At 37.5% G+C, this 18452-nt stretch overlaps 2 protein-coding genes across 15 annotated transcripts in view; one reads left to right on the top strand and one right to left on the bottom strand.

Moving 5' to 3' along the window:
* Positions 1-6720, bottom strand: part of TMEM62 (transmembrane protein 62) — a 29727-nt gene extending 23007 nt beyond the window's left edge. For 2 of the 12 annotated variants that reach the window (XM_036239056.1, XM_036239057.1), the window contains exons 1-4: positions 6280-6720; positions 5881-6067; positions 4684-4821; positions 418-463 (exon numbers count right to left, since the gene is read on the bottom strand). In XM_036239056.1, coding sequence (XP_036094949.1) covers positions 418-463; positions 4684-4821; positions 5881-6067; positions 6280-6459 — 551 coding nt within the window. In that variant the 5' untranslated portion in view covers positions 6460-6720. Of the gene's footprint in view, positions 1-417; positions 464-2150; positions 3504-4683; positions 4822-5880; positions 6068-6223; positions 6245-6279 lie in introns of those variants that run through there. The other 10 variants (XM_036239055.1, XM_016144955.2, XM_016144954.2 and 7 more) reach the window with 10 other exon arrangements.
* A 9684-nt stretch (positions 6721-16404) lies between these two features.
* The window catches only part of UBR1 (ubiquitin protein ligase E3 component n-recognin 1), a 108204-nt gene continuing 106156 nt past the window's right edge, over positions 16405-18452 (top strand). For 2 of the 3 annotated variants that reach the window (XM_016144950.2, XM_016144948.2), the window contains exons 1-2: positions 16405-16516; positions 18031-18370. In XM_016144950.2, coding sequence (XP_016000436.1) covers positions 18290-18370 — 81 coding nt within the window. In that variant the 5' untranslated portion in view covers positions 16405-16516; positions 18031-18289. Of the gene's footprint in view, positions 16517-17862; positions 17916-18030; positions 18371-18452 lie in introns of those variants that run through there. The other variant, XM_016144949.2, reaches the window with a different exon arrangement.

Raw genomic sequence — 18452 nt, 5'->3', positions numbered from 1 at the left:
AATGACATCTGCTATGTATCAATGGAAAAAAAAAAGTCTGTATGGAATATTAATAGTACCATTAAAAAACAAAAAGCATTGAAGTTATTGAAATAAAAAAATTAAAGGAAAAGGTCCTGAAAAACAAAAAAACTGAATCTGTCTCTCCTCTCTCTCTCTTCTCTCTCTCTCTCTCTCTCTCTCTCTCTCTCTCTCTCTCTCTCTCTCTCTCTCTCTCTCTCTCACACACACACACACACACACGCCCGCGTGCGCGCGCGCACACACACACACACACACACACAGTCTCCTTTTCTAAATTACCAGAGTTTCTATATATAGAAATCGTATCTGTTAAAAAAATTTTTCACCCATTTATTGAATTGACTGCACCCTCCTTGTAACACATCATGGTCTGTCTTCTGTTCGTTATAGTACCTGTAATAATTCTCGACACTCTCCAGACTTGGAATGTTGAATGCATCTAATTAAAAAGAGTGAAGAAGAAAAAAAAGAGCAAATATCATCTATATTCAAAAGAAAATGAAAACATGTTAATGACTAAATAAAAATGACAATTCTTTCAATAACACTTTAAATAGTAGGATGGCAATTAATTAGATTTTTAAAACTTGATAATATAATTCAGGTTATCTGGAAACTTATTAAAGGCATCTAGTAGAATAATAAATGTTTTGAATTACATACTATTCAGAATATAAATCAATTTGAAGTTAAAAGATTGGACAGTTATTACTGCTGTTTTAATCATGTGATTCTGGAAACGAGCAAAGATTAGAATCTTGCCTACTAAGTGGATTCATGCCACAGACTTCTAAACAGCATAGCCCCTCTCTTCTTAAATCACAAAGAAGATCTGGTAAGAAGGGCGTTATATAATGGTAAAAGTTAAGATTTGGGATGTCACAGAACACTCACCTGAAAATATAATGATTTCCTAGAGCTTGACTGACTGGTTATAATAGTTAAAATTGTTTGACTTCCAGGAATCTACTACATTTCTAATAACCTTAGAAAGTAAGCTGTAAGCCCAACTTAGGCCAAAAGAAATATTAATGTGTATATAATCCTCTTGCTGAGTATGAAGATAACTCTGTTATAGTTCAATTTTAGTAAAGATTAGTTTCCACTCTTGGTACAAAATACAAGTATATATACCATTAGCAGAAGCATTTATGTTTATGCAAGTCCAATCAGATTATTATGAACACCAAAGGACTATCCAAATTATTTCATCGCAAGAGTGTTTGATATTTATTACTTGAAATAAGTCAGCTGCTTGACTTGAAAAACTTTTTTAAAAATACACACATATTTGCCACTTATTGCAAAAGAATTTGACTTGTACCACTAATTAGGATCAGGAAATAAAATAAATGTAAATATAGCAGAGAAAGTTGCAAGCCAGATATCTTATTTTCAATTTATAATTCCTAGTTGCTTTGTAAAAGGGCAATTCTATCTGTATTTAACCAGATAGAATTATCTCTTTAAAATGGTATTTAAAAATAAATATAATTAGAGGGTGGAGTCAAGATGGCTGAGGAGAGACTCGAAAGAACTGTTTCCTGCATCTGCTGAATCTCAAAAACCCCAGCTAAAAAAAGCTCCAGAGTTTCCTAATTTAGAGAAGCAGAACTGGTTGATACATCTCCACTATATCCGGAAGGATTATGCAGTGTACAAGGTTGTTATCAAAGAACAGCTTCAGGAGATGCCGGGGCTATGTGAATATGCTATCTATGTCCAAGCACTGATATTTCATCTGGTAGGAAATATCCAAGAATCCCTAGAACTCTTTCAGATGTGTGCTGTTCTCAGCCTTCAGTGTGCTGATAACCTCAAGCAGGTGACCAGGTCTTTATTTCTTTTGGGCAAACATAAAGCTGCCACTAAAGTATTTAATGAAGCAGCTAAACTTAACCAGAAAGATTGGGAGATCTGTCATAACCTAGGAGTTTGCTACATTTATCTGAAACAGTTCAACAAGGCACAAGACCAGTTGTATAATGCCCTACACCTTAACAGGCATGATCCGACTTACATAATACTGGGGAAGATTCATTTGCTGGAGGGAGACTTGGACAAGGCCATCAAAATTTACAACAAAGCAAATACAGAACTTCTTACAACTTTAGGATTCTACTTACAGCTCAACATTTACCAGAAGGCACTGAACATCTTGAGAATGCACTGAGTTATGACCCTACCAACTACAAGGCCATTTTGGCAGCAGGCAGCATGATGTAGACCCACAGAGACTTTGATGTCGCCCTCACCAAATACAGAGTTGTAGCTTGTGCTGTTCCAGAAAGTCCTCCACTCTGGAATAACATTGGAATGTGTTTCTTGGCAAGAAAAAATATGTAGTTGCTATCGGCTCCCTGAAATGAGCCAACTACTTGGCACCCATCGATTGGAAGATTCTCTATAATTTGGGCCTTGTCCACTTGACCATGCAGCGGTATGCACCACCTTTCTACTTTCTCAATGCAGCCATCAACTTCCAGCCAAAGATGGGGGAGCTCTATATGCTCCTGGCTGTGGCTCTGACCAATCTAGAAGACGCAGAAAATGCCAAAAGAACCTATGCAGAAGCTGTCCACCTGGATAAGTGTAATCCTTTAGTCAACCTGAACTACGTTGTGCTGCTGTACAACCAAGGTGAGAAGCAGGGCACCCTGGCCCAGTATCAGGAGATGGAGAAGAAAGTCAACCTACTCAAGGACAGTAGCTTTCTGGAAGTTGACTCTGAGATGGTGGAGATGGCGCAGAAGTTGAGAGCTGCTCTCCAGATCGAGGAGGCACTGGTCTGGACTAAACCAGTTAAAGATCCCAAATCAAAGCACTGGACCACTTCAGCAAAGCTGCCAGTTTCCTGCAGCCTCTGGGCTCTAATCAAGCTCTACAACAGGTAATATCTTCCGCGGCCACACACAGGAAGCTCCCCTCAGGTGCTAGAGGAACATCTCAGCCCACAAAGCCACCGCCTCTTCGTCTGGAGCCAGAGCCCACTGTAGAAGCAAGTCCAGCTGAAGCACCAGCACAAATAAGGGAAATATAGGAGTTTCTTTGGTGAGGAAGTATCAGATTAGAAACAGTCATATGACACAGGCAAGGTGAAGGCCAGCACCTCCCCTGGGCACCACAGAACACAGAGTTTGTTGTAATGATCACAAGGAGCCTGAGGCCTGTGCAGCCCCAATTGGCTCCATTAACCAGGAAATAGAAGACAGCCCAGACTGGTCTTTTAAGAATTGAAAGCAAGGCTCATGGTTCTATGTATGTAGCTTCAAGAGCCAGCAGGGTACATGATATTGTTTGTTTTTGAAAGGAATTTATCTCCTGGCTGGCTGACCCCTGCTCTATGGAAGGACAGTCGGAGGTAGACATCTCTGCTCTCAGGTGAAGCCTCAGCTTAGCTGAGGTGACCCTCAGGCTGTGGGAAGTATCAGCCTCCAAGGTACACACAAATCTCCAATTCATAATTCAGCACCAACAGCCTAAATTTAAGAGAAAAAAAACAATGATGAAATAAAGTTCTGTAAATTGAAGCTGAGGCTGTTGAGTATCCTAGCTGCAGTTGCCCAAGGGATTCCAGAACAAGTTCCTGTGTTTTGTTCTTGAGGGAGGTTGGAGTATAGAGCTAGATCCTGTCAGTATGATAAGAAGTAGGACTGAAGGTTGGTCTGATATCAGCACCAAGGATTAGAAGAAAAGGAAGTTTCTTAACCAAGGAATTTTTAAGACAATCAATAATACACTGAGGAGATGCTATAATACATTACATGTACTTTTTAGAATATGATTATGCATCATCACCCCTTTGGGAAATGTTGTAATTCAAGTACAAAAATGAGAGATCACAATAAAGACTTTTTAAAAAGAAAATATATATATATATATAATTAGGTACTCATCAGCAACGAATAATCAAATGAACACACAAATGAAGTAACCAATAATAAAAGTCAACCTTTGTAAAACAAACAAACCTACTACCATCAAGATACTTTGGGAGAAGAGTTTATTCCCTTACCAATACAACAAAGATAATCTGAAAAATGGAAAGGGATTATCCATTTCTCTCCCCATGCATTTGGGGATTTATTTGCAATTTTAATTTTTTAATGTTTATACAGTAAAATTCATTCTTTGTGATGTGCAGTTCCATAGGTTTTGATAATTGCATAGTTATATATCTACCACCACAATGGGAACAGTTCCATCACCCCCCAAAATTCTCTCAGGATATCTCTTTGTAGTCAATCTCTCCCTGCATCCCCAACCCCTAGCAACCACAATCTGTTATCTGTCTATAGTTTTGCCTTTTCTTGAATGTCGCAGAACTGGAATCATACAGTACATAGACTACAAGTTTGGCTTCTTTCACTTAGCAAAATGTATATATTTTTAAACATCCACCTGCATTGGTTTTGGTAGAAGTTTTTCTTCCATGTAAAGAATAAAGGACCATACCAACTTCCTCCACAAAAGCCAACAGTGACATCGGAAGTTTTAAAATCACATGTTATAGTTACAGTTTTAAGTTATGGCCTTCGGTATATCTAAACCTATGATATAATGTCTCCGTTAATAATTTTACAGTCTAAACCTGCAGAATCTAGGCTCCTGAAGGAAATAAAAACACAGTCTAAATTATATGTGGGTCTTGACTCTTACCATGATTTCCTTTGATATCAAGCCACTTGGTTTTTTCCATGACTCTTGTCTTCTTCAGAATACTGTAGTAGGCTTGCCATTCTACCTCATGCTGCATAGATCCCAACATGTCTTTTGTTTTGGCATCTGTCAGATCTCCTGTAAATTTACATAAGAATTGAATCACAATGCAAAATAAACTCCAGGGAATCAATGTTTGTTTTTTAGTGCACACTGAAGGAACAAAGATCTTAAAGGACTCAACATGTATAAGCTTAGTTACTTATGAGTCCATTTATGTCCAAAGCAAGCGATCTAGATTTTCTCAGCAAGTGCCTATTTAATCTCCTATGATATTAGAAATGGGCTGGGGAAAAATATATACATATATATCTTTCAAGAGAGCATGAGACTCTGATAAAATGAAAACTCTATATAAGACAATAGTCTGGGAAGGTGCCTGATATCTATGGCAACCATATTTTCCAAACCCAATATCAAGATATATAATCCCACCAAGTACTTTGTTTTACAGCAAGAAGCAATCTGGAAGGTGTATTTGGACAATGAGATACCAACATTTCTAGAAAACTAGACAGATATGTAAAATCAAGGGTCTTCCATAAAATGAGGACTGCTACTTCATCATATAAGCAGAAGTGTTTCAGTAGATGAGTGGGATGAATCTCCCAGTAGACAGGACAGATGCTCCTTTAGCTTTTTCTCCAACATAGTTCAGGAGTAAATGGTTAAGGGTTAGAAGACTCTACAGAACCCAAGTCACAGAAGTACCAAGGGATGAGAAAAAATATCCTGAGTCACTTGAGGCCTCCAACAATTGACAATATAAGATAAATACTGTAAAGAACATGGAAAAGTTAGGGTTTTTTAACCTTTTGATTTGTGGTTAAAAGGTTTTCCTTAATTCTCTCTCAAATTCAGAATTGCAACAACAAAAAGATACAAACATAGCCAACATTAAGAAGAGAACAGTGAGTTGCTTTAAACAAAACCTTGCCACAGCAGGTCTTTTAGCCTGGATCTTGACTCAGTTATCCATAGGCAAAGGGTTTGTAATGTGCTTCTCTACAGCAGAAGGATTCACTTGGGGCTGTGGCTATAGTGTTCCCAAGGTCCCCAAAGAGAAAGCTAAAGCCCTGGCTAGCATTCTACCTTCCGGACCATAGAACAACACGACAGCACAGCAATCTTCCCTACCTGTTGCTAGGACGAGAGCTGGTTGAATGATGTCAATAGTTTCTGAACAGAACTTCTCTAAGTCTACAGCTCTGCCTGGATCACGAAACCTGCTCAGGTGAATGTCGGATATCTGCCGAAAGCAGGTATTAAACGGTGATATCTGAGTCAGGAAGAGGCAGCACCGGCAGAGCAACCCAGCAGCAATCTCGGGGGGTGGGGGAGGGGGGGTAGGAAAAGGTAAAGATGCAGTGCATCAACGAACACCCCCAACCCCACCCGGGAAGGGCCGAGCCCTCCAACTCCGAGCGTGGAAACTAAACATGCACAGGTCGCGCCCCCACGGAAACTGCCCGCGTCTCACCGAGTGATGCCAGCTCTGGACCGACCCCCACCCCCGCCGGGCTCCCGCTGCGTCACCTGCAGACCCCAGAAGATGTTGGTGGCTCCAAGGCCCGGCGCCGGGTGCGGCCTCCGGGGGGCGCGGGGCTGGGGTAGTGGCGAGGGCGAACCGGACAGGCCGTAGTGCTCCAAGAGCACGGCCGCCAACGACGCGGCCGCCAGCCCCACGACCACCCTGATGGCCAGCCCTGTAGCCATTCAGCCTGCCCGGGCGCGGCCCTCGCCAGTCCCGGGCAGGGACCAGGGACCGCGCAGCGTCCCGCGGAGCGGCTCGGGCGGCACTTCCGGACTCTATGGTCGCGCGACCTCTGCGCCGCGCTGGCACCTGTGCCTGCTAGCGCACCTGCCCCTCGCGGCCGCCGGGGGTTCTGGGCTCAGTTTGCTAAAGTAACGCTGGCGCGGAGAAGCAAACCGATACCCTCAACTCCAGTCACGGTTGTCGAGGGGTGGCAGGGATAGAGACCTAGCTCGAGGGGGTGGGGGGGCGGGGGGCGGAGGCTAGAATTTTGGCTCCTCCTCATTTAGTCATTCTTGACCTCCACTGAGTCGGTTTCTTACGGGTAAAGCAGAGTTAGTACTTCCCATGCATACTTCACAGGGTTGTTGTGAGAATCCAAGTATGTATGAGGACATCTTTTAAATTTCAGTGCAAATGTGACGGGTAGCTTTCTCTGGCCCCTTCTGGTTATTAGCAATGTGCTTCTACAGGTTTTTCTATAGATGTAATAGGGATGTTTTGTGAAAGTTATTTTTTTCCTAAACCCGATTTCATGTGCACTTGGTTACATAATATTCCAATACCATTTATTCAATACAATTTAAATACTTCTTATGGGCCAGACACAGGAGATTAATTAGATTTGGACTGAGGAAAAGAGTGAAGAAATAAAATGGAGTCACTGATTAAGCTGCTAGATTATAAAAGTCAAGTAGGCTCAGGCAGAGGAAACAATTCTGTCTTTGCTTTAACTAGCCTGGGAATTTAAACTTTTGAATTTTTCAGTTGTGCATCAGTGCCTATATGTACTTAAATTCCATAGATAAACCTCCGAACGACTTTAAGAATGTTCATGTGCTGGAGATTGTGTGCGTGTGTGTGTGTGTGTGTGTGTGTGTGTGTGTGTGTGTGTGCGTGCGCGCGCGCGCCCCTATCTGCCTCTGAGAGGAGACCACTCTCTATTGTTACCTCTTTTCCAATAAACTTTCCTGTTGACCCCTAAATTTGGCATGTGTGTTGAATTCTCTCTTCACTCTCTACCAAGGGAAGCTCTTCTCTCCATGCAGAGCTTGTCCCCCCCCCCCCAACACACACACCTCCTGCCTGCATCACCTGGACTAAGAATGAAGGACTGACTTTTCTGAGCTGTGTTCTTTACTACGAAAACTCTCACCCTGTCTTTTTCCTTTGGAACACTCTGGATATTGCCTACCTGTATTTTCAATTTACAAATCCTAAGCCACTTGAACAAAACATTGTCGTTTTTAATTTTAGCAAAGCCTCCGGTTTCATTTATGCTTGGTTGGAAGGGCCCTGTCCTTAATTTATCCAACCATTCCCTTTTTGTCGAACTTTCAAATTGTTCATTACATTCCGAATGTTCGGAATAAACATTTTTATATAAATAGCACTCTATTTTAAACCCTCTTTTTTGTTTTTATGGGATATGCTGCCAGTATTGGAGTTAAGCCAATTTCCATTCATAAAATGTTTTTTAAAGTACCATTGGAAGCAAGACATTGATCTAAGCAGAAAACATAAAGAAACAATGGTAAGCAGCTAAAGAGCCATGGTTCATTATCTGGTTCATTATCTTAAAAGTTTATTGAGGAGAGAGAAATACACAACTAAGTTTAATATAAGACTAAAATGCTATTTGCCACAAAAGACAACCATATATAAAAGGCTAGAAGAAGGTTAAAACCAGAAAAGATTACGTCCTTGGTAAGGATCAGGAAAAATTTAATTAAGAAGGTAGCATACAAAGGATGAATAGTATTTCTGAGTGACAGAGATTGGGGGTGGGGTAGGGATTCGTATATTGAAATTCTAATACCTGATGTGATGGTATTTTAAAGATGAGGCCTTTGACCCCTTCCCCCCACCTTCATGAATGGGGTTAGTGCCCTTATAAAAGAGACTCTAGAGATCACTAACCCTTTCACCATATGAGTACACTGACAAGTCAATAGTCTGTAACCCAGAAGAGGGCTTCTCCAAACCCAGCCATGCTGGCACCCTGATCTTAGACTTCCAGCTTCCAGAACTGTGAGAAATAAATTTCTGTTGTTTAAAAGCATTACACAATCTGTAATACTTTGCTAATGAATGGACTAAACATCCAGATAGTAGGCAATTACAATGGTCTGAATAAGAAAGAGGGAGAGTGTGACATTGAGATTAGAAAGGAAGAAACAGATGTAAAATAATTTTAAAGAAAGAAACCACAGAATTTGATAGCTGATTAGATATTTTAAGGAGGAAAAAAAGATAGTTAAAAGTTAGTGCCAAAATTTGGAACCCTAGTGACCAAAAAAACTAGGGGCTGTGATATATGTGTGGAGAGCACTGTTCCTATAAATAAAGTTTTTGGTTTCATCTAATATTGCACCACTGGAAACCATCTGGATGGATATCCTTAAACCTGATTTGAAAGATATGGTTGAGATTATCTCGTTTAAAACACAGTGGCATATATGTGGCATGTATAAAATACATTTGGAAAGACCTTAGAGAAACCTCAAAGATATGTCAATTGTTTTCCAGAAATGGAATACCACTAGAAGCTGTGTGCTAGGTGATAAGAACAGACACACTGTTAAGACATTTTTGACAGAGAAACATGGTTTAAAGTCACACAGGCTAGCAGTCTGAATCGAAGACCTCAATTGTAACCAAGCTGCTTTACTCATGGTGCTCAGAGTAAGTAGAAATAGAAATTTATTTAAGGATAGTTAATGATTCTCCAGGGAAATACTGGTTTGTCCAGCTAATAACTACAAATCAGCATAAAAAGTGGTTCTCAGTTCCTGACAGTCAAAGGAGAAAGGTAGGTTTCTTAATATTTCATAAAGAGAGCAAGCAGCAATTCACCATGAAAACAAACTTTCCGAAACTAAAGACAAGGGAGAATTTATCAATTTGACATTTCACAAACAGGTACATTGTCAATAGTCATAAACTGAACTATGTGTGACTCTTATAAACATGAGATGTAGAAATTATCTTCAGATCACTATTTCTTATACTAACCTTATTCTAGATACCTCGTATAAGTGGAATCATACAATTTTTGGCCTTTTGCATCTGGTTTATTTCACTTAACATGTTTTCAAGGTTCATTGTATAAATACATCATATTTTCTTTATTCATTCAGCTATTGATGGACATGTGGATTATTTCCACCTTTCGGTTACTGTGAATAATGCTGATATGAACATAAATATATATCAGACATTTTTAAATCTTTTAAAGGAGTACTTCTTTTACTCCTTAGGAAAACAGAAATTTGAGGAGAATTTTACCTAGGTGGTTAAGGCTCTGTACTAATTAGGAAAACTGAGACACCTCCAAAAAGTAAGAAATCACAGATCAAGAAAATTCTGACACATTCTACAATGTGGATGAAACTTGAGGACATTTTGTCAGTAAAATAAGCCAGGCACAAAAAGATAAATACTGCTTGATTCCACTTATGTAAGGTACAAAGAGCAGTCGAGTTAACAGAGAAAGAAAGGAGAATGGTGTTTGCCAGGAGCTGGGAGGAGAGGGAAACAAAGAGTTAATTTTTAATAGGTACACATTTTCAGTTTTGCAAGATGAGAAATGTTCTGGAGATGGATGGTTGCACAACAATGTGAATGTACATAATGCCACTGTACACATAAAATGTATACAATGTACATTTTTAAATGGCTAATTTTATGATTTGGATATTTGACCACATTTTTAAAAATAAAAATAATAAATGAGAAAATAAAAGTAGAAGACTTGCTCTTAGGTCACTATTAAATAATCACATTTTTAATTCTATTTTATGAGTGAGTAAAAGAGACAAGAGCCATATAGCCACAGCCACTTTGGTAAGTCAATCAAGGCAAGTTGGGATAACATCAAATCCATTGTTTACATGTATTTAAATGTATGGGAAAGATAGAAAAACAATTATCAGATTGTCAGCTTTCACATTCCTGTGATACAAATGCCACTCTTCCATCCTTGCAATGAAACATGAATCCTCAAGCCTTAAATAAAACTGTAGAGGACTGATGCTCTTATAAAAAATTTAAAAAAACACCAAACTCAGCAATTAAAACTAAAAACTACCAGAAAAATATTTTGGAAAATTTATTTATTTGTTATTTATTTATTTACTATTTAGAAGTTAGCCTTCCAAGAAAAGCTTCTCTCTTAGAATTGTGTGAGGTCATAGTTGTGTCACATAAGCCAAACTTCTCTCCTGAGATCAGGATGCTGAGAGCTTACAGTTACAGAGTACGGACAGTGAATAAACTTCATTCTATATGCAGATTGTATTTTTTAGCTTGTGATCTTCTCCATGACTAGTAGTCTCAATAGGAGTTTTGTGTCCAGAAATTTTTATGTAACTTATATTTTCAAAGAACCTATTGTACATCTTTATCAAATCGAATCCTGGGCTTTAGCCCCCATTAAAAAAGTTAGCCTTTATTTCTTAAGCTGGTTGTGGATACACTGGTATTCATTTTATTGTTATTCTTTAACTTGCACATGTGTTAATGTAAGCATTAGTAGTATAAAATATTTAGTACAAGATTCTTATAAGAAACATTTAATAAAAAATATAATCCATCTAAGTATTTATCAAAAAATCCCCACAATAATTTGTGAAGATCTATGAACCCCTATGTTCATGGCAGCACAATTTACAATAGCCAAGATACGGAAACAACCTAAATGCCCATCAGCAGACAATTGGTTAAAGAAGTTATGGGTCATATATACAATGGAATACTACTCAGCCATTAAAAAATATGAAATCCTACCATTTGCAATAGTATGGATGAACCTAGTGGTTATCGTGCTGAGTGAAATAAGTCAGAGAAAGATAAATACCATATGATTTCACTTATATGCAGAATCTGAAGAACAAAAAGATCAAACTGATCAAAAACAGACTCACAGATATAAAGGACAACCTGGTGACAGCCAGAGGGGAGGAGGATTGGGAGACTGGGAGGACGAGGTGAAGGGTTAAAGAAGTACAAATTAGTAGTTGATAGATAGTCACAGGTGATGGGGAGCATAGCACAGGGAATGTAGTTAGCATTAAAGTAATGGGTAGGTAGAGAGCCAGAGGAGAAAAAGAACAATTGGGGGGAATTGTTTTATAAACTATATAAATGTCTAACCTATGTACTGTAAATTTAAAACTAATAATACAATCAGAAATATATATAATTCATATTTTACTTTATCCATTAAAAATGAAAAATATAAAAATGTGCATTCTATTCGACCCGGTATTTTCTACTTACAATAACTTATTTATCAAAAAATCCCCACAATAGTTTAGAATAGGAGAAAATTAGATACAAACTACAGTAAATGGACCACAATGTCTTAAAAACAGAATGACACAGCCATGTAAGGGAATACCATGCCGTAATCTTTCTTAACATTGAAGAAAATATTAATATATACAGAAATATTACCATGATGAGTTTTTGCCAGTAAAATGCCATTTTGCACATAGACATACATACACATACAAACACGCAGGAAAAAGCCTGGAAGCATATGTACCAAACTTAATAATGGTTATTTTGGGAAAGTGAGACTATATGAGATTATAGGTTATTTATATTTTCTTTTCTTTGCTTATCCATAGATTATGAGTTTTCAACAATGACCATGTAAAGAGGGGAAAAAAACTTTTTGTTTTGTTTCCTTTCTAAGATTTCAAGAATTCTCCCTAATAAACCCTACGTTAAACTCTGCTTCAGAGTCAGCTTCTTTTGAAACTCAACCTCTATACCATGTACAAGCCCATCATCTGTTAAACTAATCCCCACTAAAAGGTAATCTGATAAGACATTATCCCTTGTAAACATAACTTGCATTTTAATAAGTTCTCAAACTGAAAACTCTGGTTTTGGAAATTATGTGAGACCAATGCATATTCTGTGAGTTGATTTTTTAAGACTGTATTTTAAGAACTATTTATAAATTTCGATTACAATAATGTGTATCTGTGTTGTATTTTAGGGTTTCTCCCCTCCCCCACTCCCCCGCCCCCAGAAATATTGAACATCAATTATCTGGTAGGCAGCCACTAAGAACTACGGATAGAAAGCTGGGACTGAATTCTTGCTCTCAAGAAGCTCACAGTCTAGCATGTTCAGCAGGCATCTAAATAATTAACTCTAGCCATTTAATTTGCAATGAAAGCACAGAGGGAACAATTCTGCCTGTTAGAGTCTAAAGAATAACCATAAATCCTTCATAGAAAGAGGTGTGGGGTTGGGAGGGGGCTCTCTAGGCCAAAGGACTGATGAACCTATGCAAAAGCACAGAAGTATGAGACTGTATGGTGTAGGTGAGAAATACAGTGTGGATAGTTTAAGGTGAGGGGTGGCAAGGGAGATTAGACTAGCAAAAATTGTTTCAAACTAAATCTTTGAATGACATGCTTAAGTATTAAATTTTATCTTATAATACATTTAGGTAGGAGTGACCAGATTTATATTTAAGAATAATTCTGGCAGGAGAATAGAAGATGAGTATGAGCAAGAGAGTGGAAATAGGGTGACTAATTAGGAAGCGTGCTCTTCCCTAATCTGGATGAAGGATATCAAGGATTTGTACCAGACAGAAGGAATCATGTAGGCAATTCTATCATCCCACATAAGAAAAAATCCTAGAGAAAGAGGTCAGTTGAAATGGAGTCACCCACGGGTTCTCAACTCTTGATTACTCACTAGGATCTCTTGAGATTTAAAAAAAAAAAATACACACGTGTGAGCACACACACACATATATATACATAGTCAGGTCTCATCCCTTTCTAATTAAATCAAAATAACTAGACTGAAATTTTTAAAAAGTTCTAGATGATCCTAATGTGTAATCAAGGTTGAAAACCTCCAATAAAACCCATAAATAGTCTAAGGAAAACATAATTCTGAGCATGACTTTTGCAACTGTCATTAAGGGGTGTCAAGAAAGCTAATTAATGTATGTTAGTTGTTAATAATACTTTGAACAGTAAAATGGCACCTGCAAAATGACCATGTAGTATATTTACTCAGAAAGGTTACTGTGAACTGATGCTAATTAAAAAGAGAAGTATGTCTTTGCATAAGAATTAAACAAATTTATATTTTTGTTCTAAACTAGGCCAACCCATACCTTGGTCTAAATCAGAAAGGAGCAACGATAATTCATGTTTTTATCTATTTTATTTGGTTCATGCCCTATAAAAAATGTCTCATATAAATGTACCAGGATATTAAATGTGTGCCAAATACCTGATGAATATTTTTATTTAACAATAGACATTACAACATACAAAGTGGTAAAATAGACTTAAAATTTCTTTATAGGAAGTAGGAGAGTGAAGTAGTTAAAGGCATAAATTTTAAATCCAGACAGACTTAGATTTTAAATCCAGGTTTTGTCACTTAGTAATTGTAGTTCTTTAAACAAGCAACCTCGCTTATTCAAGCTATAATTTCCTTGTCTATGTAATGATGATAATAGAAACTACATCACAGGATTGTTTTGAGAGTCATTCTTTAAAATGCTTCTAAAGTCCTTAACATGGTAGTTGACATTTCTATGTATACATCTTGGTTCTTGCACTCAAGGAACTAAGAAATTAGAGAGTAAGATAAGGTAGGGCCATGACAAACCAACATAAGACAGTATTAATGCATCAACTAGGAATCTTTCAGTTTCAAAAAATAAAAACCACCTCTCTAGCTATTTTAAACAAAAAGAAAATCTATTTAAAGAATATCAAGGACTTACAGATTCTGCAGGAGGCTGGGGACAGGCTTAAAAAGCAAAGTGTAGAAACCCAATGAACTGCAGAGGACCAAGCAGGAGGCAAAATTGTCTTTTATCAAGAATAGTCAGAATGGGCATTGCTGCCTGAGGATACCAAGGAATGAATTCTAACCACGTATTTGGGGGCATTTTCTCCTGGAAACAAGACTTCCAGCAATGGAAAGACGTCCCCACACCCCTCCTACTAAATTGAGAAAGTGCCACTGGATGCAGAACAGCCAGAAAACAAAATAAAAACAAAAATGTCTATCCTGAATACTATCAGGCATTCTACTGAACAATGCCAGGCATCGAGGGCTTTAAGTAGAGAATTTTTCTTAACCTTGATAACAATTATTTGAGGAAAATGGTCTCATTAACACATCTATTTTATAGATGAGGAAGCTAAATCTCAGAGAGGTTATTCAGTAAGGTTACACAACCATCAGTGGTAAAAAAGAAATTCAAATCTAGAAAGTTTGATCCCAGAGGCTAAGTATACAGTTACTAGTTCCTGCCAGAGGAAGGAAAGATCCCATTACATCTGGATAGATCAAGGATGCCATTATCAAGGAGGCTTTTTGAGCTGGATAGATTGGGTCAATCTCTCTGTCATTCTCTCTCTTGTTCTTTCTCTCTCTCTCTCTCTCTCTCTCTCTCTCTCTCTCTCTCTCTCTCTCTCTCTCTCTCTCTCTCTCTGTCTCCCCAGCATCTGTCATCCATCCATTCATCTACTCACCAATTATTTTATCTATCTTAAAAAATGGGTAGATAAAAAAAACATTTAATACAAGTAATAAATACTTATTGTAAGAAAAGCCAGAAAATGCAGTTATATAGAAAGTAGAAAAAAATGTTCATGATTCTGCAACCTAGGGATAAGCAAAAATAGAATCATACTGTTTTAGTAACTTGCTTTTTCCAACTAATAATATATAATGACGATCTTCCAAAGTCAATAAGAACACCTCTACAATAGCAGCTCTCAAATTATATGGCCTCAGGATTCTTTTCATACTCTTAAAAATTATTGGAGCCCTCAAAGATCTTCTTTTTATGTGGGTTATATCTATTGTTACTGTATTAGAAATAAAAGCAGAAAAAAATTTAAATCAATTTGTTTAAAATAACAATTATAAACCCAACATATGTTAACATAAATAACATTTTCAAGTAAAAAATTCGTTTTCTAAAACAAAAAAAATAGTGAATAGTGTGGCAATGTTTTACATTTTTGCAAACCTCTTCAATGTCTGGCTTAATAGAGACAACCGAATTCTCATATCTGCTTCTGCATTCGACCTATATGTTATGCTTCGGTTGAAGTATATGAAAAAAATCTGGCCCCACACAGATACGTAGTTGGAAAAGGGAAGAGTTCTTTAATAGCGTTTTCAGATAGTAGATATTCTTCTTTGAAACTACACCAGAACTGGGCAAATAGTAAAATCTTAAAGATTAATTCAATGTGCAATCTGAAACCCCATCAGTGAAATTTTTGTACTAACATTAAAATTTATTGGTCTATTTAGTAATGTGAAAGGATCTTTTACTCATGCTTGGTTTTATAACCACCTAAATTTGTGATTTGGAAAATACTGGTTTATTGAGTTAAACAAGTCTTCCAAATGTCAACACATTTTATTATATAATATCTCCTCCCCAAAAATCATGTGTTAATACCACAACGAATTTCATTAGGATTTTGTCAAACTTATAGTGGCAGATACAAGTTCTCCACAAAATATTCACTTAAAAGCTCAAATTCTTTCACAGACAACAAAAGCGTTTTCTTCGAAGAGAAAATGTACGTGTTCATATTTAAGAAAATGCCTGCCAAATACCTAAGTCTGAATAACTGTGGTATCTGTCAACTGTTCTTTTAAAAATGATGTTCCATGAAAAAAGTGGCTAGTTCGGCTAGCAACTCAGTCACAGAAGTGTTTCTGCTCAAGTCAATCATCATACTTTTGTACATAGCAGTAAAGCTTTACATGTGCTTCTCATTTTATCGTATGGAATATTTAAGACTCACAGTTTGAGATTTGATGACATTAATAATTTTATTCCTTAAGGCAAACAGTCTTTTCCTCCTCCTTTTCTTTTAACTTCAAGAGCATGGTGGTGAAGAAACTACCTCTAGTCTCACTTTGGTGACTAGCTTGATGCCACTGACTTGATTTTGTGCTAAGATGCCAGCAGTTTCACTCACCATCACCTCTGCACCAGTAAGTACAAACACCAACATAATTAAAAAAAAAAAAGGTACATTACTACTTTGTATTGCTATTACTTTGTATTACTATAAAGTTTATTTCAGTCTTTCTGAGTCTTGGAAACTCACAGGGGGTCTGTGGACCACACTTTGAGAATCACTGTTCTACAATATTTTTAATAACTGCGGAGTATTACATTGTATAAGTGACCATAGTTTATTTGGCCACTGTCCTTTATTGTTGGATATCTACATTCTAATTTTTCTCCACTACCAATAATGATCTAGTTAAAATTTCACTTGCATCCTGAATTATTTCTCTAGGATACAGTCTTAAAAATGGAATTGCTGAGGAATATGCGTTTTTAAAGAATGGCTTCTGAATATTGTCATATTGCCTTACAGTACTTTTACCAGCTTACACTTGCATTTTACATAACAATGAATATCCTTCCAGCTTATCAACAATGGTTATTATTTTTAGGAAAAACTTGCTAAATTTACAGACAATAAATGATACTCGATTTTTAATTGCATTTGTTTGCTGGTCAAAACTTAAGTTTTTTCATGTATTTATAAAAATCGGTGAGTTAAATATTTATGAATTTTTCCCATTTTTCTCTTGGAATAGTCTTCTTTGGGATTTTATCTTTTAGTGTGTCATATAGGCTGCAAATATTTATATCCTAGTTTTTTAGATTTGTGTTAATATGTGTTTTAAATTTTAATGAAATTACATTAGTTTTTTTATATATTTTCTGCCTTTCATGTTTTTAAAAGCCCTCTACATCTCAATAGTATACAAATATTTACTTTACTTTTTTTAGTATACTCTCAAATTCATTAAAAATTATTTTGATGTATTTTGATGTTAAGATATGACTTAATCTATTCCTAGTTAACTATTATTTCCCACGCGTTGAGTTTTATTTTTCCGTTTGTTAAAAATAATTTTTAAATGTTTTGTAAGCAATTTAAAACAATACAGATGAAGCTAAAGTAGCTCTTGACTACCTTATTCTCCCCGTCCTCAGAGTTTACTATTGGTTTATTCTCTTCCCTTTCAGACTGTTTCCTTCGTATTTAAATGTAAGCGTAAATACATAGTTTGTGGCAACTTGACTGTTTTTCTCTCACTTAATTTATCTTTATCTTTTCATAAGCTCTACCTTGTTCTTTTTAAAGAGCTCCATGGTGTTCCATAATGCGGATTAACATGTTTATTCTGTCTTCCTTCTACTGATGAATGACTAGGTTTCCAATTTTTCGTTATTTCTTCACTACCACCCCCCCAAAAGAAATTTGGCCCGAGTGTTATTGTGCGCATGTGCAAGTGCCCACGGGCTACACTTCTAAAGACGGAATAGTTTTTAGTGCTTTTTCATTTTGTGGGCTCTGGGGAACCACTGCAGGTACGTTGAGAGACAATACACACCCACACCAAAAGACCCAGAACGGGTTCTCACGTAGCCCCTGACAGTTTTCTTCCTTTTATAATGGACGCTGAATTTGTTTTTTACCTTCTAGATACAACAGTTCCCAGAACCGAAACGATATACGAGGAGTCACCCACCAAGCACTATGACTAAGAACTTACGGAAGTAGAACCCTACGGGCCATAACACTTGCTTCCGGGAAACAGACCGGAAGCCGCTGCTCGAGTCTGCGGCAAACTCGACTTCAGGGGCCGTCGTAAAAGTGTCGTCCCTCGTCTCTTGGACCGGCTACAGGTTTCCGCTTGTCTCCGGCCGGGGGTCTGCAACTGCGAGCTTCAGTTTCCCTCAAGATGGCGGACGAGGAGGCTGGGGGTGCGGAGAGGATGGAAGTCGGCCCGGAATTGCCCCAGACCCCTCAGCTACTGGCATCTGTAAGTCCTTGTGGGCAAGTTCCTTTTGTATCCTTTAGCCCCTCCCTGCCGCTCTCGGTAGGATGTGGGGTTTTTCCCCTTA

This window comes from Rousettus aegyptiacus, unplaced genomic scaffold (genome assembly GCF_014176215.1).
Source record: "Rousettus aegyptiacus isolate mRouAeg1 unplaced genomic scaffold, mRouAeg1.p scaffold_m13_p_3, whole genome shotgun sequence".
In the NCBI taxonomy this organism is placed as follows: Eukaryota; Metazoa; Chordata; class Mammalia; order Chiroptera; family Pteropodidae; genus Rousettus; species Rousettus aegyptiacus.
This window is presented reverse-complemented; position numbering and strand designations above follow the sequence as displayed.